At 41.6% G+C, this 26,785-nt stretch overlaps 1 protein-coding gene across 1 annotated transcript in view; it reads left to right on the forward strand.

The window, feature by feature from the left end:
* Positions 1-23,599, forward strand: part of gfra4b (GDNF family receptor alpha 4b) — a 34,907-nt gene extending 11,308 nt beyond the window's left edge. Inside the window, exons 2-8 of the mRNA XM_037262358.1 lie at positions 15,593-15,868; positions 16,188-16,268; positions 16,728-17,073; positions 18,389-18,498; positions 19,077-19,211; positions 21,072-21,238; positions 22,584-23,599. Of these exons, the coding sequence (XP_037118253.1) occupies positions 15,593-15,868; positions 16,188-16,268; positions 16,728-17,073; positions 18,389-18,498; positions 19,077-19,211; positions 21,072-21,238; positions 22,584-22,721 (1,253 nt within the window). The 3' untranslated portion in view covers positions 22,722-23,599. The remainder of the gene's footprint in view (positions 1-15,592; positions 15,869-16,187; positions 16,269-16,727; positions 17,074-18,388; positions 18,499-19,076; positions 19,212-21,071; positions 21,239-22,583) is intronic.
* Positions 23,600-26,785: the final 3,186 nt, after the last annotated feature.

Below are 26,785 nucleotides of genomic sequence, written 5' to 3' on the forward strand. Positions count from 1 at the left end.
GGTCAACTAACCTCAATTGTATAACCCTGTAATGAGGAGATGATAGAAGCTTGACGACGTGCCGCTTCATTCCCTCAGCGTTCAAGGAAAGGAAATGCGCCATTACTGAGGCAGCAGACAAAAGAATAGAAAGTGGCTGGAGGGCACCTGTCTGTGCGAGCTGCAGTGGATTTACAACATCTGCTTGATGCAAGGGAGGAGGATGCCACTTCCGTTCCCCGCGCCAAGATTCATCGCTCAGGAGCAGCCAATGATGCAGCCGACAAATTGGCACTCGCAAGTTCGGCAGCACTTTTGTATCTCACTGAGCTGTGATTATTAAAACTTTTGTCTCAGGGTCTTGAGCCTATTTTACACGAAGATACTGCAAATTGCATCATCAACTTTGGCCTTTTACGAAGAGGGAGGAATATCGCTGCAACACAGTGGCATGGCATCCAGCAATGGAATCCTGATTTTTTTAACGCTTTAATCAGTTGCGGCCCTAAGCTTCGACAACCTGGCAGAATTTACGAGATGTACACGATTCTTAGAAAACACAAGTGACCATTCAACTTAAACTCAAAGGCATTTCAGAATGACGCAAAAACAAAACAATAAACAAACTGATGAGATGGTTCCGTTCAATCAGTCATAATGTCTCCAGAAAATATTTCACAGATTCTAACAGGTTACGTACTACGAAAAGATGGAATATTAGCGGGATGACAACCAATGAATATGGAATATGATTACAAACAGGCTCTGATAGTATTTTGTTAAACATGAGTGCGCAGTGTAAAAACTGGGACAGTGGGTCAGCTGTTTTCATAACAGTTTTTTTTCTGTATTGTGGCTACAAACTCAAGTGAACAGGAACTTTTCTTTGACACCGCCATACTTCTGCCTTCTCATTAAAGTCCGCAGTGGCAAGAATTTGGCCTCATTTGTGCAAAGAAGCCTTTGGCCCTGTCACCACCCGCATCCCTCCCAGAGTGCTTATTAAGGCCCTAATTAATCGGATGAAGAGAATACCACGAAGGATTCGACAGCACGGCGTGAGTGATCACTGTGAAACCAGAGCAACATTACTGTGAATGTGCCGCCCTGACAGGAATCGCCACACACTCCTTTGGGATTTTGAACAACTTGTGGGATGAGCTATAAATGAACACATTTGGAAATACTACAATTATTTCGACAGGAACCTACAAGTTTGAACAAAATATGCCTTGTTGATAACCTACAATTTCCTTGAGTCTGTAAACTCTCGCCATTATAACACCGGGAAAGGAACTTGAATTATGTCATATAAAGGGAAAATCAACTTACCCTCTACCCAATATTTTGTGTTGCACACCACACAGAAATCTCAATGGCAGGCTGAAAGAGGCACGCAAACATTGAATGTACCACTTGAGCTTGGGGGCCTAAAATAATTGTTTTCTTTTAAATAGAGAACATAGATACTTGTCTGGAAATTGAATCCCAGCTACAGGGATGATTGTTACTCTCTCTAATCACTACAGCATCAGGAAGCTTTATGACTTAATCAGAAGTAAATTGACAATCAACCAAAAATAAAGAAATTGAAGCACACTAGAGTGAAATCAACCAATAATGCAGTTTAAAGCACATTTAAACTCACATATACTGTATAAAGTCAAAGTCTGCATTATTGTCAATTTCTTCACATGTCAAGACACACAAAGAGATCGAAATTACGTTTCCCACTATCCCACGGTAACAAGACATATTACACAATATACGTACATACAAGTAAACAGCACAAAAAGTAAAAACAAGACGGCACAAACAATGAATATATAAGAGCGATGATATATATATAATATATATATATATATATATATATATATAATATATATATATATATATATATAATATATATATACATTGCTACCTGTTGTTTACAAATACGCATATGGCTGCTAGCCACCGAAGCTTGTGCAAGAAACTAACATTGATGTCAATGTTTACTCAATTGTTCTTATCGTGAAAAAAATCCTCCTCCCCTTGGAAATTTGGTGTTAAGCATTTCAATGATTTAGTTGGTGTCAAATCATATCAAACAGTGCAAGCAGGTTCTCAAATGGTACACATCAGTCAGACTGAAATCAAATAGTTTTGTTCACTGAAAGATTATCAATATAGACTCCTCCTCCCGCTCCCCTTCTTCTCTGCTTCTTTCAGAAAAAAGTCATTAATGCTGTCTTAAATAAGGTCTAATAAGGTGTTGTGACAACGCTGAAATAAAAAATGTTTGCTTGAAGTCCAATGTTAAGTAGCAGTTCCACAGTACAATAATTAGGACTCCTTGCTGTGTTTGTGAGCAATGAAAAACAATATAAATGGTGTATGCCTTTATGGCGCTTAAACATCGACAGTCTGCTATGCTCTCACCGAAGGGTCTGTTTTTCCAAATAACCTCTCATTAATAGTAAGAGAACATCCCATTAGTTTACATTTGAAAGCATTGATGATTTACGTTTTTACCATTTTGATGATTTGCTGTCAAAGAGTGCTTGCAGTCAGATGTAGTTGATGTCGGTGGGCTCTTTATGCAGTCTAACCTGCTGCTAGGGATTATGTGCCTCAGTAGGCTTGTACATGTCTTTCTGGAGAAAGAGGAGAAACAGTTGTTTGGCTTTGTGAAAACAACATTTCTTACTGTGGTGGCCAATAAAAGGTCACCAAAACACTGATGTTGCTTGGCATGAATGCGCATAAAGATGGTGTGGCCTGGAGAAACAGGGAAATGGCGACTTTTTTTTTCAAGTCCGTGGGGCTCAAACCAATGTTTACATTACTTGGCAGAATTGCATGAAATTGTTGAATAACAAAAACAGCGCTGGGAATGTTTTCTTAAAAAAAAACACTGGAACCTTTGCCTGTGAAAAGTTTGGTTCCTATGCGTTATGGTGGTTGACTTCCTTTGGACTTTTTAGGTGACAATTACGGCAAAAATGTAAAATAAAGTAAATCACCTTTTTGTTACTTATAAAAGTTATAATTAGCCTATTCATGGTTGGCTGTTGACACATTTTCATACTGGTGTTTTTTTTTTTTGCCCTTTGGCTATTTGTAGCGTTTGTGATTCTACAAGATGGTAAGAAAGCCCAGAATAATAGGAAAGTAATAATTGGTGTCACAGAAGTAAAGTGTAGAGACAAAACCCTGCTGCTAACAGTGAAAATTTGTGAGTAATTAAAGTCTCCCCATAAAGGTTTTAATTACTCACACAGTAGATGCCAACCGCAAAGCACTACTTTCGTTTAAATAAAACGTCTCAGCTCGATTCAACGCACAAAAGTGCCTTAACTTACCAGTTAAATTCATTGGGTGACCACGCTAGCAAATTTCTGCGCGTGTATCTCAAATCCTCTTTCCCCATTGAAATGAATGGAAGTTCCATTATTCAGTTCCACCATGTCGTTACATTTTTTTTTGTGTGTTAACATGAAAAATTAAACTCCATAGTGTTTCACTTCATAAATGTATACAGTACAGACAGTTAGATAGCATTTCATGAATTAGATCTTCATTTCATGCATTTATTGTGCAGCTCCTTTTGAGGTGCATGACTTGATCACCAGAGGCAATATAATATTACAGTGAATGACTAATCACTCTAAGTTGTCTAAATGTGTGGTTGTGAAAGTGAGTGGTTGTTGGTCTATGTGTGCCTTGCTATTTGTTGGCAACCAGCTTGGGGTGTACCCTGCCAACTGAATGAATTGCTCATTTTTCACAGAGGCTAAAAGATATATATATATGCCTGTGAAAATGTTCATACTCTCTGTGTACATGTGTTGCTGCACCATCTGTGTTCTAATATCTGTTGCTTATAGGGTTATAAAACTGTCATTGTTAGTAATTAGTCAGTCTAAGGCATTTTGCCTTGTGTGTCAGCATTAAGGTAGCTGACTCTTTGCCAGACAGAAAATAATTTCTATGAAATAGTTGTTATTATGTTGAGGTGTCAATACATGTGTGCTTTTTCTAAATAAGATCATCTCCAAGCTGTTTATTTTTTAACGGTGTGGGGTTGACTGTACTGTTAGTCAAGTTCCACTTCCTGTTAAATATTATGCGAGTGAACTTTCAGCGTTTCATTATTGTTAAGTTTGATTGACAAGGCTAATCACATGTACTGATATAAAATGAGAATAGCAGAAATCCTTGGACAGGCTGCACAGCCTTTGAATGACTTAAGAGTCAGGGGTAAATTTCAATGTCATGCTAATGTGACACAGTATATGATTACAGCAGTTGCTAAGGCTAATAGCGCAATTTAAGTGTATTGTTCGAGATATCAATGTCTTACTCTCCTTTAGTCTTGTTCTCTGGCCTAAAAGCTCTTTTTACATCGAAAGAAAAGCATGTGATGAATGTGCTCAGTGCAGATTGGAGACACGTTGCCTGTCATACGTTAATCTCGAATCGTCACCCGTCTGCACTGCAATTCAGTTCAATTCAATGCGAGACCAATTTCAAAAGTTTCAATTGTACATGCAAAGTTTTAGAGCACAAGTTATTCCTCTGTGGCGCCCACGCGTTTCCTGCTCTACCAAAGCGTCAACATTGATGAGACCATCTGTGATAGAAAAGACACTTAATTCTCTAAAGAGAATTACTTAAAATTTCACCTAGTAGAATAGCCGATGACATGAAGTACTTCCAAAAGGGCTCCTGTTTTGCATTTCAATTCCGTGACCCCTTTTGGGACAACATGTTTCCAGACAGTTGTTAACATCTGTCAAGTAACAAGACAGGAATGTGCGAATCTAGCTCATTTAGCGCCTTCATTTATATTTACATTTTAAACTGTTAATAAAACTGTGAAGGATAGTCACCATGCTTCCTGGGGGGAAAAAAGACGCATTTAAAGGAGCTCTCCTTCATGAGGACTCATGATGTCATTGGTCTGCCGTCAGTCAAAGTGTTGAAGTTGAAAAGATGTTGATTTTTGGTTTTTGTACACTCTACTTTTCAGATGTTTCGAATTTCTGTTTTCGCGCATCTGATTGCTGCTTGTACAAAAAAAAATGTTACTCAGTCATTCCTTTCTGTGTTTCTCCCAAATATCTTGTTATTGTGAACAAATGGCAAAGCATATTCTGCACTGCAAGTTTTTATTAACAACTCAAAGCAGCAACAATATATCGTGATTCATGACCTTCAGAGATTCAAGGCACTCATGCCAAAAGCTATTGATATTGTTTTCACAATTTATTTTTACCTGACATAGAAATGCAATTGCTATGCACAAAAAGATGGACACAAAAAAGGCCACATTGAAAGGCATCCAATCAAGACAGCTTTTATATACGTATCGTTGGTCTTCAGTCATTCATAAGGGCATATTTTTCCATGTGCTTCAGTAGAAAAGGCGTGATGCCGCCATAAAATGCACACACTCGAAACAAGGTGTTTCGTGACAAATCTGACGACGTGAGCATTCTCCCCGAGACTCAAGCATCTTTCCTCTTCCGCTGCCAGAAGGCTGCACTAAAGTCTGGCGCCTCTCGAAACAAAACATTAAATTGCACGTTTGATTCAACAAACTGCTTCTGTGCTCCGCTCATTATATACTACTGATGTACATTCTATTTTATTTTCATATTAGAAAAATGGTTGTGCTGCATCCTACAAAAAAAAGTTTAAAGAAGGCTGCATGTCCAATTTAGAAAATCAAATTCAATTAAAAAAAGAGAAGATGTCATCAGCAACACATATTTCAGAGTTTTAAGCCCTTCAAACTATTTCAGGAATGACTTCTAGGTGCCTTTCCTCATTATTTCTAGCTATCCACTATGAAAACCTAATCCTTAAAGGCACTCGTGAAATGCTTGGTAGAATTTGCTCATGTGGCCGTGCAAAGGCTTTTTTACACTTGAGAGCTCAGATTCTTTTAGATCTCCATGTCAGACTCTGTTCCTCGAATGACCTCTTGTCTCAGACTTTAAAACAGAGACTAGCAAAGGAGCCCCAATAAACGATGTAACTGAGCTGCCGTGGGTCCCTCACCATAATGATCTCCTCTGCTTCGGAATCTGACCCACATTTGGCATTTTAGTCTTTCATTGACAACTTGTTACCAAGCGTCCAGCACCGTGGATGAGTGATGACAACTATTACACATCGCTGAGACGCAAAATCAAAGTGAGATATAAAACGATAGCGTTCTCAAGGAAGACATGCAAGGAATTTAAATAACCTAAGCTCTAAAAACAGACGCTCTTGTCGCACATGGCCAGTTTTGTGCACATCTGGATCCATAAAATTGGAAAACAAAGTAAATTCTTGAGGATTTACAGCATCGTAACAAACCGCACTATGGATTTTGCCATGTTCTTTGACTTTATGGTGATGGAGGCTCTCACATGATTCATGTTGTGTCTGATTGTGTCTGCTGCATTATGCCGCCGTTGCCAGCGGATTTCAATGTCTAAATGCATGCTGGGAGCTTTCTTAAGTCCAAGGTGGTGATTTTGTTGTTGAGTATTTGTAACTGTATGGCAATGTTGCTCCCATTCTTTTTCTCGATGTTTGAGTGACAGACACAGCTGGCAGCAAGACTGGGTGTCTTTAACACAGAGATCCTGAAAAATTCATGAAAATTTAGGTAGCCCTGCACACACATTAATTACAATTTAGCATAGATTAGCCTGTGTTGTACAAATTTGGTACCTTGGTTGTGAGGCGAATAAACCAGAAAATATTTTACATCTAAGTGTGAAACCTGAAGTTGTTTTTATCAGGTTAATTCATTATTAAAAAAAAAAAACCCTGATAAATTAATCGATTATTAAAACAATTGTTAGCCCTATTGGACTGTTTAATTAACGTGTCTGACTTCATAAGACCAAGTCGGGTTGTTATGATGCGTCTAGTGCAGTGGTTCCCAAACTTTTGCAGGCTGGCGCCCCCTTTGGCTCCCCAGTGAATTCCTAGCGCCCCCCCCCCCCCAAAGGACCGGCATTTATATAAATAAATAATACATTTATATAAATAAATAAATAATACATTTATAATATCATTACCATTACGTTGAATTAGTGGGAGCACTGAGTTTGTTTCTCAGAAACGAGCCGGTCCCATCTAGACGTAATCGGAGACAATGACACCCGAAGTGATTTAAGGTTTGTCTTTTATTGCAGGATGCTTGGTCTCCATGTGTTGAAGCAGTTTTGAATGCTTCACTGCCTGGTTAGTTAGCCTGTCGCCACATATTAGCTTTGCGGGCTCGACTGGGGAAACATGTCACGTGACCGGGACGAGTGTCTTGACCTGAATTAATTGATCGTCGATAAAAAAAATTCTGTGCGGCTTGGCGGCCCGGTACCAAGTGACCCACGGACCGGTACCGGTCCGCGGCCCGGTGGTTGGGGACCACTGCCCTAACCAGCTCAACACAACACAACACGGCGCGTTCTGGCGAGTCCCCAATTTCATGTTGACTTGAACTCAAGATGATGTTGACCGCCAGAATGCGGTTTTTATTATAAGATAAAATTCTGAACATTACAAGCTTGAAATTACAAACCTGAGCTTTTGCTTTTGTAGTCTATGCTGTCGGATCTGACTGGGCCAGAGCGGCGTGTTGTGTACAAATCGACTGCCGCCCCCCTACCGCCCCCCTACCGCCCCTTTCTTCCTCACCGCCCCCCCAGATCCTTCCACCGCCCCCAGGGGGGCGGTACCGCCCACTTTGGGAACCACTGGTCTAGTGTGTTGGTGGAGTGCCCAGTGCATGTCACTTCTCACTGTCAACCCTCACCGCTGGCTAGCAGTATGCGAACGGGAGAGCCGAGTGCGTAAGTCTCTCCCTGCCAGTACAAAGCCTCTCTAACAGCAAGCCCTATGTAGTGCCTCCACGCGGCGACACATGGTAACTGGGTACAACACGGACCCAGGCTAAACTACAAGGGACTCGGAGGAGGTTTGGCCCCTAGACGTGTGGCACGCAGGCCCACCGGTGTGTGGACACGCCGTGGTGCCCACGAACCAGCCCCCAACTATGGGTTAAATAGTACCACTGCCCAGTGGGCTCCTCGGGAGAGGAATGGGCTAAGGGAGTCAACCCCTACAGAAAATCAATTTCCCCTTGGGTTGGTGTCAGGAAGGGCATCCGGCTGTAAAAAGTTTTGCTCCAAAAATGTTCTCGGTATAGGACTCTCAACCACGAGATGGCCATTGACTGTCCCCGGTGGAAGAAAGCCATACTGAGAATCCAGTCCAACCCAGCGGCGCCTGGAACATGGACTTTAAACCGATGATGATGAATTAACACAATTAGCCGTAGTCATTGCAGGTGAAAATGTATCATATGTTTTGCGCACCTTTAAGACCAATGGAAACTGAGACCTGTTTTGAGAATGTACATGACGAGTCGCCGGTATGTGATAATGCAAATGCATATTGAGATGTGCCAGCAAAGCCAGATGACGCTCGCTGCAGTAAAATACAATACGATACAATATTTATATCCCGCTTTCACTACAGCCATATGACACTTGTTGGGTTCTGAAACCAAGCCTTTGTTTTCAAAGTTTTTCCAATCGAGTTGTTTGTTTTTGCAGGGGTTAATAAAACACGGGATAATGTGAGACCCAATTGGGGCAAATTTCCTTTTAAGTTATCATCAGCCTTCAGTCATTCAGAGCACTGCACGTGTAAGGCAGTTGATTTCCCATGTGACTAACTGTCGCCAGTGCTTGAAAGACTTTGAAACGTATGTGCTCCCCTGAATTATCCACAGCCTTCGCAAGTTATTATGATGTCGTTGGCCTTCACTCATTTAAAGCACCGACGTTGTACAGCTGTTGATTTTGTGATAATGCTCAAATTCTAATCATGATTACTTGAAACTGGAAACTTGCCAGGATAACAATTTTAGCTAGTTTGGATTTTTTTTTTTACCGTCCGTTCTTGTTACAACCAGCTGTGTGCCTGTGTGTACATTTAGACATTCGATAAGCTTCCATAAGCATGCCTTTGCCATTCCGAGGAGGCTTCCTGTCTCCTCGGAACCGCGAGCGACACAGCAGCACATTAGCTTTCCATTAAGGATCAGACTGGCTTTATGTGTCTCTGCTCCTTTATCATAGCATGTCTGCGCATCATCATCTGCAAGGAAGACACGATTTGAATGTTTAAGGAGACGCTGAGCAATTTTGCAGGGAGAAAACGGTTTACCATTCTGTATGTCTGTAGCGTTCAGTCAAAGCTAAATATGCAGAGGCTCTTTAGTTGGCTCGAATTTCCCCGTGTGCGTCAGCAGGTAGTTAAAAGTTTCAAACTTATTTCAGCTTGCCAATGATGTTAGCCTCAGGTGCTTCAGAGAACCCAAACAAGACAGACTTTTCAGGCAATCCATTTTCTGTGTTTACTATCTGAGTTCAGGTAAAATTTGATGATCTTCGATTTTCTCCGGGTTTGCCTAAGCAATGAATGTTCAAGGCTACGACGCATAACGAATTGACACCGATAGAATCTCTTGTGATTCTTGATGAGTTGCGCTGGATGAGAGTTTTTTTTTGTTTCCCTAGGATTGATTGTCACAACTGAATTCAAAAATGGTCAGAAGTGCAATCCAGTCCCTTTTATTTCAAGCAACAAAGACTGATTGCAACAGATGAATTTCTTTTTTTTGGGGGGGGGGGGGGGGGCACTCTGTTAAATTCAGTGTAATACTTTGGATTTGTTTTTTTTTTATCTGAAGCTCTATTAAATGTAATTATGCATAGACATTGTGGTTTCTCTTTCCTTTCGTTCTTTTTTTTTTAAAAACAGGATCAAGGAATCTATTTTCCCCTCTGAGTGCTTTTAACTGCTGTTCATTCACATGGGTTATGTCCGAAACCCAGACGCAAATAGCAAAAATGTCAGAATGATTGACAACACTCCTCCAAAAAATTCTAATTACTTATATGTAGAAATCATATATTCTTTAATTATATCCCCAAATTATGATTAAAACACACTTCAAGAGGTTGTCTTTGCTTGGATGAAGCTCAGCTTAGTCTTATCCTTCTCTAGACATGAAGCTCATTGAGACTTGTAGACTATTCTGCCACAATGACTCAGAAACCAATTAACAAAAGATTGGTTCCACATAATTCTCAATGCTCAATCACTCAATTATATATTAACATTTCGACGTTTCAGTATTAGGGAAAATCTAAATTGGATAGAGTGGATTCAAAGTCTACACACCCCTGTTAAAATGCAAGTTTTTTGTGATTTACACATGGACACAAATTCTGAAAGCCTTTATGTTGGTCTTGTACTTTTCAATTACAAATTTTTTTTTATATCCACCGGCATGTCCGTATTCACCCACATTCAGTCTGTCTTTAACGAAACGTTTCCCAGAGTCGGCATTCTGTGTGCAGGCCTGTTGTCAGAGTTCCCGCTATTTATTAGAATTCTAAACTAGACAGCATGGAGTGAAAGATCTGTGGTCTGAAATGATGAAAATTGTTGGACAGATCTCAAGCCAAACTGCAGATTAAAAAAAAGTGTTTTGCATTTTAAGCACATTGTGCTTCAAGTGTGACTGTGACTCTTTTCAGGACTTTGAAGCTAAATGAGGCAGCTTTTTTTCCTGCTGGTTCTTGAATGCAGCATGTGTTTGAAGTGTGAGCCAAGTGACAGCGTTTCATTTTGAATACTTGCTGTCTCAAAATCAATCTGCGTGTCTTTGATGTCAGAAATAGCTCACTTTGTGCCCTCAAAATCAAATATTTTACAATGTTTAAATTTATATTTGCTTTTTTTGGCTTGTCTTTAATGTATTATATCAATGCTTTGTTCTTTTAAAGACGACATCATGGAAATGGACAAGGTTCATAAAAGGGACTTGTTGGGTCGCACTTAACTTTTTAGTACTTGAGGGTGGCTCAGAATGTTACTTTGTTGCGTGTTATAGTACTTGAGACTTGTTATTTTTGTTCAATTAAGAGTTTTGAAAGCAACAAACATTCTACCTCCGATCACAAATGACAAGCATATGGCAGCTGGCAGATAGCGACAAGCCCAAGAAGCTACTGTTTGCAGCTTACATCTTCACTCTGTTTCTTCTTAGAAGCACAAACAGATGGACTCAGATGCACAGCACTAGGAAAATGAAATCCAAATTCAAGTCATTTGTTTACAAATTGCTGCTCACTGACAGTTTCAGCAAGCCAAAATGACAAAAACAAGATGTAGAAACCTACAAACAGTCATTAATTAACAGAGGGTAAGTTCAGTTCAACATGACTGCTGACAAAAGTATTTGGACACCATCCATCCGTCCATCAGTCCGTTTGTCTATCCATTAATCGACCCACCATTCATCGAGACTTTTTGTATTTTTCTAAGTAACACACCTCAAGGTACCACAGTGACAGTACTTAAACTACCTCTGATTATTGTTTTTATGTTAAGTAAATCACACCAATATATTTCCTGGCCCAGTTCGAAAAGGGAATTTAAACAGTCTTCTTCTGTCATCCTTCTGTTCATATATTGGCATTATTCACTCAAGACAACACCTATCAATTGATCAACAGTACATCGTCATTGCGAGGATTCAAAAGATTTATTTCAATAAATTTAGCCGTTCAGCTTTTTGGTAGACAACAGCAAGTTAGGGAGCAGCCAAAAGAAGAAGGAGCTACGTGTCAGCGTTTGTGTAACGCCTGGGCTAGCTTATCGAAGTGTGAACCTCTGCAGAGAAGCGTTTGTCACTCAAGTAACTTTACGTTGACAAGGCCAGGTGCTCCTGTTAATCCAGACATAAAATCAATTTCCAAATCTTAGGAGAGCCTGTGATCATTCGAAGGAGCAGGAGCAATGCCTCTACTCGAGCCGGCCTCATTACATTTCATTTTCCATTTTATCTGTCCTGCAGTGGACCATTTAGTCAGCGTGCACGGGTAACTGATCAGCTAATCCGTCTGTGATTTATGTGGCAGGCAAAGTGAGGACTTAACTGAGCCTCGGAACGCATTGATTACTCACATGGTTAATTGGCTTAAGCCGCCGCTACATCAAGATGAGCTCATTGGAAATGTCAAATCAGCTTATCCATTTGCATTCATAATGAATGGTGACTATTTCGGCTTGTGCGCTACGCAGCACAAGCCGACACTTGTAGCCGGGCTGATACACACATTACACACACTACCACATACACAGGTTTCTATTAGAAGGGTTTTGCTGACATCTAATGAAGAGAATATAAGATCTTACACTCACTTAAAAGTGTGATGTTGGCAAGACCTGTAACGGGTTATAGGATTGTGTCCCAGAATTATCTGCTGTGCATAAAAGTGAGGCGGTTTTATTGAGGCAGATGTCGGAGACTTCGGATTAGAGCTCATGCCTTGAACTATGACATGGAAATCTCATAAAACTAATAGAAGCTACTTTCTTCCTAGAATCATCATGGAAAATGCGTAGTGGCAAGAGAACAAAGGAAGAAATTGTCTTAAAGGTCACAGCTCCCATGAAAATAAAATGAGTCGGTGAAAAAAAAAACGTTTCTATCCGTTTAATTGCGTTTCATTTTAAACGGAGACTCGTGAAATCAAGGAAGAATGGTGTAGTAGTGTTTAGCATATCTGCCCAATTTCTAATGTTTGAATCTCAGCTCCCTTTTTATGTTCCCTCTGAGCTGGGTTTTCTCAAAGTACAGCAAAGTACAGCAACTTCTTTCTACATTTCAAAAACATCCTTGTTAGGTTAAGAGAAATAAATTGTTCATAGGTTACTTGTGCCCTGTAATTGGTTGGCAAGCAGTGCAAGCCAAGATGTACCTTGTTTCTTGCTCAAAGTCTGATAAGAAAAGCTCCAGCTCACCCATGACCCTGAATAGGATAAGCGACAGAAAATGGATGGATGAACTTTTTGCATTGAATTGTTGCATCTACTCATTGAATATCTTGGCCATTGAATCCGCCAATATAAAAGTTATTGAGGACAAGGTCGGGCATGCGCTATGAATGCAAGAACTCAAGCTGTTGTAAGAATATAAAGAAAGGCATGAAATTCCATCTCATTCTTTTTCTATCCACATTCTACACTGTTAAATAATGGAGATGATCATAGGACATTCAGAAATGAGAAAGCATCCACAAAGATACACAAACTGTGTAAACATATAGGACCTTGTGGTCACAATTATATCAATCCATTCTTAACATCAGATTGAGAAAAAAAACTTCGTTAGTACAACGACATAGTAGCACAGTGGTCACTCGACAAAGAGCCAGTGTGTTTTGCTTAATCAAGTAAGGAGAAGAACGGAAACATGCTGTCCATCAAAAGGCTTCAGCAGATTCCGCATTGGGTTGGCAGAAGGAGTTTTGCGTCATTGAGTCTTTAAATATTTGTTATTTTAATCATAAATAATGATCAATTTTAAGTAGCCTTTTTTAGAATTATTTTTATTATAAACAACCAATCATTTAGTAAAATTACATTTAAAATGTATATGTACAATTTCAATTTTTACTAATATGATTGTTATTATTCACAATAACTAACAAACCGTCTGCTCAATGACCTCAACCGCTTCTTTGCTCGCTTCGACGCTCAGAACAGCACTTGCCCGCTGAAGGCCACTCCCCCTTCCCACGAGCTGCCCCTGTGCCTCTCCGCCGACAGCGTGAGGAGGACGCTTGCCGCTATCGACATCCGTAAGGCGGCGGGCCCGGACAACATCCCGGGTCGAGCGCTGAAGGACTGCGCTGGTGAGCTGACGGGTGTCTTCACGGACATCTTTAACACTTCCCTGCAGCAGGCCATCGTCCCGTCGTGTTTCAAAGCTGCCACCATCGTACCTGTGCCGAAGAAGCCTGCTCCGTCCTGCTTCAATGACTACCGCCCCGTGGCACTTACGCCCATCATCATGAAGTGCTTTGAGCGGCTTGTCTTGGAGCACATCCGGTCAGTTCTCCCCCCCACCATTGACCCCTTCCAGTTTGCGTACCGAGCCAAACGGTCCTCTGAGGATGCCATCTGCTCTGCCCTCCACTCGGCCCTCACCCACCTGGAGGGGAAGGACTCGTATGTGAGGTTGCTGTTTGTGGACTTCAGTTCTGCCTTCAACACCATTGTGCCGCAGCGTCTCATCAGCAAACTTGACAAGCTGGGCCTCAGTACCTGCCTCTGCAACTGGCTACTGGACTTCCTCTGTCAGAGGCCACAGGTGGTACGTGTTGGCGACAAGATCTCCGCCAGCATCACGCTGAGCACAGGGGCCCCCCAAGGCTGCGTGCTCAGTCCGCTGCTCTTCACCCTCCTGACGCATGACTGCGCTGCCACCTGCAGCGGCAACCGCATAGTGAAGTTTGCTGACGACACGACTCTGGTGGGTCTCATCACCAAGGGAGACGAGATTCAATACAGGCTGGAGGTTGACCTTCTGACCGCGTGGTGCAGGGACAACAACCTCCTGCTGAACGTCGACAAGACCAAGGAGATTGTTGTTGACTTCCGGAAGGGTCACGCCCAACACCTGCCGCTGACCATCGACGGTGCTGTGGTGGAGCGAGTGAGCAGCGCCAGGTTCCTGGGGGTGCACATCAGTGAGGATCTCTCCTGGTCCACCAACACCGCGTCGCTGGCGAAGAAGGCCCAGCGCCGCCTGTACTTCCTTCGGAAACTCAGGCGAGCGGGGGCTCCTCCGGCCGTCATGACTACTTTTTACCGCGGCACCATTGAGAGCGTCCTCTCCAGCTGTATTGCTGTCTGGGGTGGCAGCTGCACTGACCAAGACTTGAAGGCCCTGCAGCGCATAGTGAAAACGGCTAGTAAGACTATTGGTGCTTCTCTCCCCTCCTTGAAGGACATTTACACCTCCCATCTCACCCGCAAGGCGACCAAGATTGTGAGTGATGTGAGTCACCCCGCTCACTCTTTGTTTGAACTTCTGCCCTCTGGGAGGCGGTACAGGAGCCTGCGCTCCCGCACCACCAGACTCTCCAACAGCTTCGTACTCCAGGCTGTTAGGATCCTGAACTCGCTCCCCCTTTCAGCGTAGCGTCCTGTTCTTGCTGTATGCACACTGGCTCGGTTTTGCCCCTCATATTTAATGGGTTATTGGTCTGTTATTTATTCATCGCTCATTTTATTTTATTTTATTTATTATTTATTATTTATGGTTTGTGCCTTCGTTTTTGTTTTGTGTCGCCTACTTGTATGTCTCGTCACCGTGGGATGGAGGAAACGGAATTTTGGTTTCTTTGTGTGTCGTGACATATGAAGGGATTGACAATAAAGCTGACTTTGACTTTGACAAAAATTATTTAATGAGATGAATAAATACATAAAATCTAACAAACAACACATATACCGATTTTAAGGGAAAATTGACAATTTGGCTTTATAATGTAAACATTCAGTTTTCAGCAGACTATAGCATGCAGCCAAATAAACTTTTGAGGGAAAAATCCTGCATTCTTGTTTTTCTGATGCCCGCTTGGGCCTACCAGACTGGTACTTGCCATACGCTTTATGCCATAAAAGTTTGAGAACCACTTTTCTAACAAGCTTACAAGTCAAAGTTTACAACTCATTGTTCTGCTTTCCTCTCCCACAGCTCTGTTGGAGGTTGTACTGGCCGGCAGCGACTGCTTGATGGCCGGAGACATGTGCTCAAGCGATGACACTTGCAGCCCGCGCCTGCGCACGCTGCGTCAGTGCGTGGCGGGCAATGGCAGCATGAAGCTGGGACCTGGAGCCAGGAGCCAGTGCGCCAACGCAGTGTCCGCCCTGCTTTCCAGCCCTTTGCACGGCTGCCAGTGTAAACGGGGAATGAAGAAGGAAAAGAACTGCCTGAGCATCTACTGGAGCCTTCACCAGTCCATCATTCACGGTAAACGGTCGATGGATAACGTCACAACTGATTATATTTTAGTTAGGGATGGTTATTGAAAAACATGCTCTTGTTTGCCAAGTAGAGAGTAATCGTGCCATTGTATTAATATGTATGATATTGCAATCCATCCATTGATTTACTTTGGCGCTTGTCCTAATTAAGGTTATGGGTATTCATGTTCATAGTTTGAGAATATCTGTTCAAAGTTGACAAATTATAGTTCACCCTAAAAACGTTTGTCCGTCCTTAATGGTTCTGTAATTTTCAATCATTTAGACAGATTGCAGCAAAATTACAGGTTCTCTTCCTCCCTCAGGTCTCAACTTGGTAGAGAGTTACCCTTATGAAACCGGGCAGAGGGATTATGACTATGTCCGTTTGGCCTCCATCACAGCAGGCAAGTCTGCTGACCTTCATTAACTTTCATATTTTTACTTTTGTACCCTTTGGGGTACGCTTGGATTTTCCCTGGCAGCTGGCCTGAGGCAAAGACAAGCCGGTTTTGTTCTAAGGACAGCTACACCATTTATCTGACCAAAATTCCTGCATCCAAAATGATATCTTTGTCACACACTGTGTTACTGTAATACAATTCATGAATGGGAATGGGGACTTACTGCTGAGGCAGCAAAATGTAGTGTTTACTTTGAAGAATTCCATTCACCGTTTTGGAAGTCATGAAGGTTTGTTGTTATGAGATCTTCAAACCACATTCCAATTGATACAAACTTATCTGACAAACCAAACTGTACTCCAACCGGGGTATTCATGCAAAGTCTGCCTGCTTATCTACTGTATATACTATATATATATAAAACAGAATACATTTTGTTCACTTCTGTATTTCTTTCTATAGACTCTGATGTTGGCATGGTAACTGTGAATCGCTGCTTGGATGCGGCGAAGGCTTGTAACGTGGACGATTTGTGTCAGAAGCTGCGCACAGAATACGTCTCGGCCTGCATCAAACCCACTGCCAAATCTGGCCTATGCAACCGGGTCAAATGCAACAAAGCGCTGCGCAGGTTCTTCGACCGCGTTCCCGCTGACCACACGCATGAGCTGCTATTTTGCCCCTGCACGGACACGGCTTGCGCGGAGCGTCGCAGGCAGACCATTGTTCCCAGGTGCTCTTATGAAAGCGTGAAAAAGCCCAGCTGCATTACGCAGAGGAGGATCTGCGAGGCTGACTACGTGTGCAAGTTAGTGAGAGCTTATTGTTTGTTGACATTCGTTAAATGTCATGCTGGAAAAAGTTTGTTTCTGGTCCCCCGCACCCACACAAGATCCATGTTAGGCACGCAACAACCTCTAATCCTTCTTTCTCTGAATTCAACCCATCCCTGAGGAGCAGAGAACGGTAACTGCGTAACCCTTGGAACAAACCCAAATGTTATGTCTGCACCTTGGTCCTAGAATCATGCTAGAAATAAGCAGTCCTCTAAATGCTCTTGGTAAAACTGATGAAACCGAAGAAAAAGCAGATACTGATCACTCTTTGGTTGTGCGCTGAAACTAAGTATTGTAGTTGCGTGGCTACCATGCAAGGGGTCTGACTCTTTGGTTTTGAGGTCAAAGTATTTCTGGTGTCGTGGTCGGTCTACATGTTTTTCCGCTAGTTCAGGATCGATCTAGTTAAGGTCATTAGCCCTTAGAATTCAGCAACAAATGCATCAGAATTTAGCTGTGAATCACTGGAGGCAACCTCCAGTAGGCGAGTGAGTATGATAGAGCATATATCACTGATTGTGTATCCGAGTGGGATCCCATTCTAATGGGCATGATTTTTCGATTATGTGATCAACATATGGCTTTTGCAACTCAACAGACCCCCTTTCAAACATGATTCGATGGAACTTCATGTAGCTACTACATGTGCTACTCCTCTGCGTTCTGTAAAAAATGGTGACAGAGGTGTGGTCTGTACTATATGTGATTCATTCAGAGAACCCTTTGGATTGGTGATGCATGTGTGATTAATTCATAAAAGACAAGGGTGAGGCATTTAGAAGATTGAAATGAAAAAGAAAATGGTGTAGGATGGTTCCAATATTTTCCTGCCTCCAAGATTCCACTTTCAGACTTTTTGAAAACAAATAAACAGTCATTTAGTCAACCAAATGACCCGTTGTTTTACCCCTAAGCCTTACCCACTCTCCTTCATAGTTTCGAACACCCCTGAGAGCCTCTTGGAATAGCACATTAAATATTAAACATGGATAAAGAGCCAGATGGATCAGAGTTATCGCTCATTGAAATCTCTGGTCATGGTCATTATTTTTCCAGGGCTCCATTACACTGGTGGGTTTTACTAATGATTCCAAGTCTTGGGGTTTAGTGGTGAAATATATTAGTCTTTCTGTCACTTTCACATTTTAGTCTAATGTGCTTTGTCTGTACCAGGCTAGCCAATATTTTGTGGTTGAGACAAGTTAAATCACCAAGTGGGAAAAAAGCAGAACAGAATACAAGAATCCATCATATTCTTGCTCAGCAGAACCTTTCTGTCTTCTGTAGGTCTCGTCTGGCACAGTTTCAGTACGACTGCGAACCCTCTGAAGTGTCTGCCAGTGGTTGTAAGCAAAGAAACTACGGTGCCTGCCTCCTCGCCTACACAGGACTCATAGGTAAGTGCATATTTGAGAAGATGGAGGATCAGATGGAGGAGGCATGGGACGAAGCAAAGGCTGTATAAACAGTGGTAACGGCCACATATGTTATGTGAGAGGACGACAGGGAGAATTGTGCAGCTCCGGGGAGGTGAGAGATATTTCTGCCGATGACAAGTGAGCAACAGAAGTAAATGTTTGTTCAAAAAAGAAAACCCACGCTGGTTCCAGACAACGGCCTGACAGATGCGCTTATTATCTTCAACGTGCCGCTTTGTTTTTGTAACTTGTCATAAAGGAAAGGAATAGCCATGAGTTTTTCACATATTGGAGAGAAGAGCAAGAATAACTTCCTGCACTTGGTGCCCCACAGCATAAAAACACACTTGGCTAACATTTATTGAAGCACTCAATATCCCACCTCCACTATGTTGCTGCATGGGTAAAATCTCATGGCTTTAGACTGGTGTGACCTGAAAAAAAAAATTGAAGTAGTCAACTCCTTTACACCAAGTGGGTGTATTTGGAGAGCTTTTAGATATAAAAGCTGTAGCACAAACCATGCAAACCAGGCCGACAGTGTTGTTTCTCTACAGGAAGCACGATCACGCCAAACTACGTTGACAACGCCACTTCCAATGTGGCACCGTGGTGCTCCTGCTCGGCCAGCGGCAACCAGAGGCAAGAATGCGAAGACTTTCTGGACTACTTCACCGAAAACATCTGTCTCTGTGAGTGGACCGTTTGTGCACAATTTGCCTTTCTTTGGGATACGGGAGCTTTAGGCTAAATAAAGCTTTGCTGTACTTTATTTCATTGTTTCTCTAACTTTTAGGACATTTATGCTAGGCTTAATTTAACCAGTACAATCTTTTGGGAGATTGATGATATTCTTGAAAGTCAATTGTTAGTAATCAAAGTAGGCATATTTTAGTCCATGCAATTTTAAGGATTTTTTTTTCTTTCTTTAACCACATGCATGTTTTGATATTTGGGGTAGTGTTATTTAAAGCTGTGTGTTTTTTTATAGAGAGCAGCTGTTGGAGGTAAATTCTGCCCGGGAATCAAAAATATGATGTTGACTTAACAGAGTGAGTTAAATTAATACCCTGAGCCATGATGCATCCAGACAAGATGACGCAGGAAAAACGGTTGTGATGAGAAAGAGCATATGATTACGTGGACAGCTGTTTACCACTACGCTCAAACGCCAGTGCATTTTAAATCAAGCACCGCCCCCCCGCTTTTGCTTGGTTTAGACATAATTAAATATCCTCTGTAGCTCACTGTTTCTCGTTTTATTACTCATCTGCTTCACACTGCTTGCACCTTGTTGCTGAGGCTGTCACAAATGATATCTGAGTTGATGGAGGTATTGAAAATCAGATTTAAACCTTTCCACGGTTAATGTCTCTCTTCATCCCTTCGTATTTTTTTTTTTTTAAACTCCTGATTACCGTGCAGTATTTCCTGAAATGGTAAACAAATAGATACAGGGGCCCGATTTAATCTCTGGGCGCATCATCTACCTGGAGATCTTGTGCGGGTCAAATTTGACCACTTTTAAAATTTAGGTGCAATACAAATACGTGAAATATCATTTGTTCATCGGCAATATTGATTAATGTTCCTTGCTTGAAATAGATCAAACTGTCTGTGTTAGCACCGCATTTGCAAAAGTTCCTATATATATTTATATATAGGAACATAAGTACTACAGAGGTCAATGGGGTGCCTTGTCACAGGTGCGTTCCCTGGGAGATAAAAATAGCAAACCCTTGACAAGAAAATGCGAATTAGTAGGTGCTGATGAAGTCAACACTTTGCAGTCTTTGTCAACTCAACCTGTGAAAGGTAATGTGGCGGCGCCACACGAATTCTGCGGAGCACTGCTGCTTTCCAATCCCCCAAATGATTTTCAACTCACACTGAAATGCACTCGCTCGCAAGTGAGCGGAAATGTTCGCCGAGCTCGACGTGGCAAATGAGAGCAGCTCTCTTGGGCCTGCTGCCTAGAAAAGATACAGAGAGAGTCTCTGAGTTGTTTGGCCATGTCAGAAGGTTCTATGAGTTAATGAGGCCGATGTGGAGATGCAGGTGCAGGGCAGCGGCTTAGAGAGAATACTGATGCTTTTTGCTTTTTCTGTCAATCCTTTGCCAGGAAAGTCAAAACTCAGGCCACGTCCTCATGAATATTGGTTATTTGAAAACACTTAATGCAAAAATACTGTGCCCCAAATAGTTGTTAAGTTCATCAGCCATTTAAGATAAGCAAATGCCTCCCTCAAACTGATGCAAAAACAGTTAGGACATCCAGAGGTGCTGCAGTTCAAGCAGACTTCTGAGCCAACTGAACTACTAAACTTGTTGGCGAACCAGAGCTGCAATACCTATGTAAACATTCCAAGACAAATTAAAGTGACTTCAAAGCCAAACGTCCTTTGGCAATGTACTCATCATTCAATACGTATCGTACATAAACAGTTACATAAAAATGAATAAATATTTTTGAAGATGCCTGGCAAATACCAAAGATAATACGAGTGACGTTTCAATGAGGATATTGTGTGCTATTGTGTCTCGTGCAACAGGGAATGCCCTAAAGGCGTTTGGGAGTGAATCTAACAAGCAGCCAACGGTGTGCCAGTCCAATACCTTAAGCCCCACCCACCGCAGCAGAGAAAACAGGAGCAGTACTTCCCCACCGGAAAGCATAATAACAAGGGGGTACATACTGGATACAAAAATACCCACACAGGTACATTCTTCTCTGCTTGTTGTCAATCACTTTTGTTTGGTTCCTTGTTTTGGTGTTATATAGGTACAATCAAGCCCTCCATTATTGCAGTTCTGCATTTTCAAATTTGCCTATTCTAAGATTTGTTTGAACCTGTTCTGTCACAGAAAACCTTTTTTTTCTAATAACAGTATTGCCTTGGGACGAGCTGGTGGCGTCTTAGTGCCAAGAAATAAATCTGAAGTGAGTTGGCAAGTGTTTGCGCACAGTCCGAATGTGGTTTTAAAATGACGTCACAGTTCCTTACTGCTCAGGTAACAACCAATTGTGGCTCAGCTTAAAAATATCACATGACCAAACACATGAGCAACTGTGATGGCATTTTCGGTTCACAACAAAATGGATAAAAATAGGTTCATCTTAATTCATAGTCCACATATTCAATAATAATTGAAGTAGCATGTTCAGTGACTAGTGCAGCAAATCCATTTGATCGGTATCGGTGGATCTCACTCATGGATGATCAGAATGAACAGCCTAAAACTCAGATCGAAACACCGTTAGGTTTTGAGGAATGGAGGACACAAGTTCAGGGAGGCAAGGAAGCGAGAACGGGGTTCACTAAAAAAAAAGTTTTAGTTTCAAGGATAAAACAGCGCACTATTGGTCATTGAAAAACTCAAGAAACAGGAGAACAAAACAGGCAACAAAGAATCAAAATAAACACTCGCAAAACAGACTTGGACGTGGCTTGGAGAGCATAAAGTAACAAGGACAGCACAAAGCACATTCCATGACTCACAGGTTAAAGGACTATGACCCAACCGAGACTGAACAGAACGGAGGAAACTAAATACAAACAAATTGACGAAACACCGAGGAACACCTGGACAAGACACAAGTGGCTGAGGGAGCTGACATATGAACATTTTTGGAATGAGAAAAATGCAAGTGCTCCTCACGTGAATATTTGGAATATGGCAAAAGTGAAATAAAGTGAATTGGATGAATTATGTGGAAGTAGTAGCAGGACAAAAAAGTGAGGAGAATAAAATAGAAGAAGAAGAATAGAGTTAATGGTGTAGAATAACATAAGTATGAAGACCTTCACACTAATTAATATCACACTCGGTCTTCTTTGTCCGAAAACAACAGAAAATAATTGAGAAGCACTGCATTACGAGTACCGTTCTGTGGTAGCAACAGAAAAAAGACGAAGCAGAAGCAAAATACACTTGTGAAGACAATTCTGACCTCATGCTGACATTTGATGGTTTGAACTGCTAACGTTTGAGACCTATGTTTCCAGAAGAAGCTCAACTTTGGAGTCTACGTTGTAATTAATTCTGTCTTCCTCCCAACCCAGGCCATGGGAAATGAACTCCTGGTGGACCAGTCCAGCCTGCCGTCCAGCAGCCTCCCAAATGCAGCGACCCCTCTCGGGCTCCTGCATCCCGTTGCCATCAGCCTTCTGTTGTTTCGCTTGCTCGACAGTGGACACTAAAGACTGCGGGGATGCACTCCACGCCTGCTACAAAGAATGGAGACAGTTCACGAATCGTGCAGCTACTCTCGCCTTCTCCTCGACTTATACAGCAATTGCGTTTCTATTTTTGTGTCTAGGTAGTTGGACCCTTAACGGATGCCAATGTGTACATTTGTACGTACAATCGTTGTTGCTGTGATCAAGACATGCCAAAATTGAGCTACAGACAGAATTGAGCTCTCAGCTATCCAGCGACGTCTCTATATGTGTATGTGTGATACGTAGTTAAGGATACCAACAGAAGGTCTTATTGTGAGTCAGTGTTTGGAGAGTTGCCGGAGCATACAGCCCTTTAACAGCACTCTCCTCAAGTGTCTGCGAGAGGACCATTATTTCTAATCAATACTAGGAAAAAAGGGGGTGGGGGCAAGCCGGAGAGACAATAGAGCAACATTTTACTTGGACGTGGCCGACAGATGCCCTGATTCTTCGGTGTCCTGCAGCAGCGTCCAGCCGAGAGTGCATAAGACAAACCTTGACACCACAATCATGCTCTCCATCGCCGTTTGTCAAACTCTCACTTTATTTCTTAGCTCTGGAACTACAGTATAAAACATGGCCTTGCTCTTAAAAGGGAATTATCAGCCAATTCTCAAAAGACAATTCCTTTAGACCTCTGGCTGCTATACAAAAAGTAATTGTGAGTGTAATAACCTTCTTGTTCTCATTGTGCAAGTGGACACTGCAAGGGCGGGCAAAGTGAAAGGGTTGGCTTATGTTACTTACGTGGGCATCATCAATATACAAACTTGGAAATTTAATGGATGTGAAAAGACTCTATGAAAGTATTTTCTGTTCTGGGAACTAATTTATGTAAATAAAGACATCAATTCCCAGGTTTTGTGTTTCTTGCAAAGCATCTGAAAATTATTAAACATCCAATGACAAACAAACAAATGTTGCCATTGGAAAGAATGTGAAGTACAAAAGTACCGTAATTTTCGGACTATAAGTCGCGTTTGTTTTCATGGTTTGGGTGGGGGGGCGACTTATACTCAGGAGCGACTTATATATGTTTTTTTTCACAAATTTTTACTTGATCATTAACACATGACTTACAAGTATAGTTGACCACTTCACATGTTATTTTTAGTATAGTTGATCACTTCACATGCTTTGATATCTTTATCTTGAACATATTCAAAACATGAAAAATAGAGAGGAAAAATCAAATAAAGTTATTAACACTTTAAAGCGCCATATCCTCTGGACATGTCCTCTGTCACCAGGATGACATAAAGCAGTGGTCCCCAACCTTTTTTGCGCCACGGACCGGTTACATGTCAGAAATATTTTCGCGGACCGGCATTTATATAAATAAATAATACATTTATATAAATAAATAAATAATACATTTATAATAAATATATAAATACGATGAAATAAAATGATACGACTGACATAAAAACAAGTACAAATGACAAAAATAAAACTCACCATTACGTTGAATTAGTGGGAGCACTGAGTTTGTTTCTCAGAAACGAGCCGGTCCCATCTAGACGTAATCGGAGACAATGACACCCGAAGTGATTAAGGTTTGTCTTTTATTGCAGGATGCTTGGTCTCCATGCGTTGAAGCAGTTTTGAATGCTTCATTGCCTGGTTAGTTAGCCTGTCGCCACATATTAGCTTTGCGGGCTCGACTGGGGAAACATGTCACGTGACCGGGACGAGTGTCTTGACCTGAATTAATCGATCGTCGATAATTTTTTTTTTTTTCTGTGCGGCTTGGCGGCCCGGTACCAAGTGACCCACGGACCGGTACCGGTCCGCGGCCCGGTGGTTGGGGACCACTGACATAAAGGACGAGAAATTTGATCGATGGATTTAATGATTTGGAGTGACACAAATGGTTTGATAATATTGTTGTTTATGTGATAGTTATTTAAAATATAGTTTATATATCGTTGTATGGGCCTGTGGAATAATTTGAACTGCGGCGCGGCACACGGCATTGTTGACAAAGGACGATCGATGGATTTAATGAATTGGAGTGACACAGATGGTTTTATAAACGTGTTATTTATGTAATAGTTTTTTTAAAATAACTGAATGTTACGTCAGGCCCGTTCTCAGCTCCTCGTTTGTGTTTGTCACGTTAGCATACCGTATCGTTTAGCCTGTTGTTGCTCGTTCATGTCTGTTCTTGGTGTTGGATTTTGTCGAATAAATTGCCCCCCAAAATGCGACTTATACTCCGGAGCGACTTATATATGGTTTTTTTCACATTTTTGGGCATTTTATGGCTGGTGCGACTTATACTCCGGAGCGACTTATAGTCCGAAAATTACGTTACACTTTGACATTGAACTTCTTAAAAACTATTGAAATATAAAAAGTTTTTATATTTCAATAGTTTTTATTAAAAACACATAAGATATATTCTGAATGCTTGCAATCCCAAGTTTTTTTATGGAATGTTCAAAAATGTTCAGTGTGAGCACTTTTGGTCGCACGATTCAGTTTTTGCAAAACACCCTTTCTGGTCGAGTGAACGCCATAACTGGATCTGAAAAAATCATTTGCATTACAAAAAAAACTTCATAAATGTGGCTTTCAAATGGTGCCAGTTTCCTCTTCCTACCATTTATATAGTTCTGCAGATATGAGGACTTTTGTTCATTAATTCCCTGTCACCTGTACACTTTCATAATGTAAAAAAATTACTTTCATGCAAGTACTAAAGGAATAAGCCACTGTAAAATAAAACCCAAAGTAAATCCACTCAGACATAATGACGAGGGATCAGGAACGTTTTTGCAACTGTTTGAGTCGTGTTGTTTTCGATATTGTAATCATTCAATAAACACATGTTGGTGTTTCAGGATTTACTCGACATGGCTGTGATATCGCAGCGCAGTAAAAAATTGCCACTGATGGATTACATGACCATTTACATGCTAGGTCAAATATATTTGTGTATGCCTGGTGGTTAGGACGTTTGCCTCACTGTTCTGTGGTTTGATTCTTGGTTTAACTCCTGTGTGGAGTTTGTATGTCCACCCTGTACTTTTGTGGGTTTTCTCCAGCTACTTGCTTGTCAGCTCTTATTTGGCGACTTCATAAAACGCCTGAAAATCAACAATTTGGTGATAAACTTTATTCCCAAAGATAGTTGACATGAAGAAAGTTTCCGAAGATTGCTTTTATTTATTTTTTTAGCATGGCAATGATGCCCCTTTTTACAACACGCTATGGAACATAATAAACCAAAGACAGCCTGTGTGAAAATATCATGGAAAATGAAACGCCAGTGTGTCACTAACAACTGATTTGTGGACATCCTCCATCATCGATCAGTACAACACCGCTCATTACATCACCAATGTTTGGAAACTACGTGTTGTGCACAGCTAGAGTACGATGCCAGAAAGGTGCAGAGCTGTAAATAATGCTGGTTGTTTCTTTTGAGAGAATCAATAAGTAGGGTAAAAAGGTGTTTTGCAAGGTAACATGAACATATGTAAAAAGTTTCCCAAAAGTCCAGGATGCAACAGTTACATGCTGCAGCTGATAAAGTCTTGTTTAGTCTTATTTGATGTGGTAACAGCAACTGATGCAGTCAAGGGAGTCACTTTGGCCATTCTACTATGACCACCTGTGCCTTAAAGGGACGGCGGGAATAGCTTGGCATAAACGCCAACAAACATCCGACTTATTGCCTGCAGAGCGTGATTCCGCAATCGTCATGCTCCCGCAGCTCCTCAAAGAATTGCAGTGCAAGTCGTGCTTTCGGCTCAGACTGTCAAAAAAAAAAAAACGAATGTCCAGAAATCACCCACCACGAGTGTTGCAAGGAGAAGTGTTGGAATAGCTGATTTGATACTCAAATAATGTCTGATGAGCTTCTCTTGGGGTTATTTTTCAACATATTAACATCACTTCGCGTTCAAGAATCCGACATGGCCGCCAAGCCTTCCTTTGAGATCAAGGCTCGAGAGCAGATATGGTTCAAACCAGGAATCAGATAACCTGAAGGAATCCTGTGCTTGAGTTCAAGCCTCTCTAGTTCATCCCGGAGA

The sequence above is a fragment of the Syngnathus acus genome, chromosome 10, assembly GCF_901709675.1.
Source record: "Syngnathus acus chromosome 10, fSynAcu1.2, whole genome shotgun sequence".
In the NCBI taxonomy this organism is placed as follows: domain Eukaryota; kingdom Metazoa; phylum Chordata; class Actinopteri; order Syngnathiformes; family Syngnathidae; genus Syngnathus; species Syngnathus acus.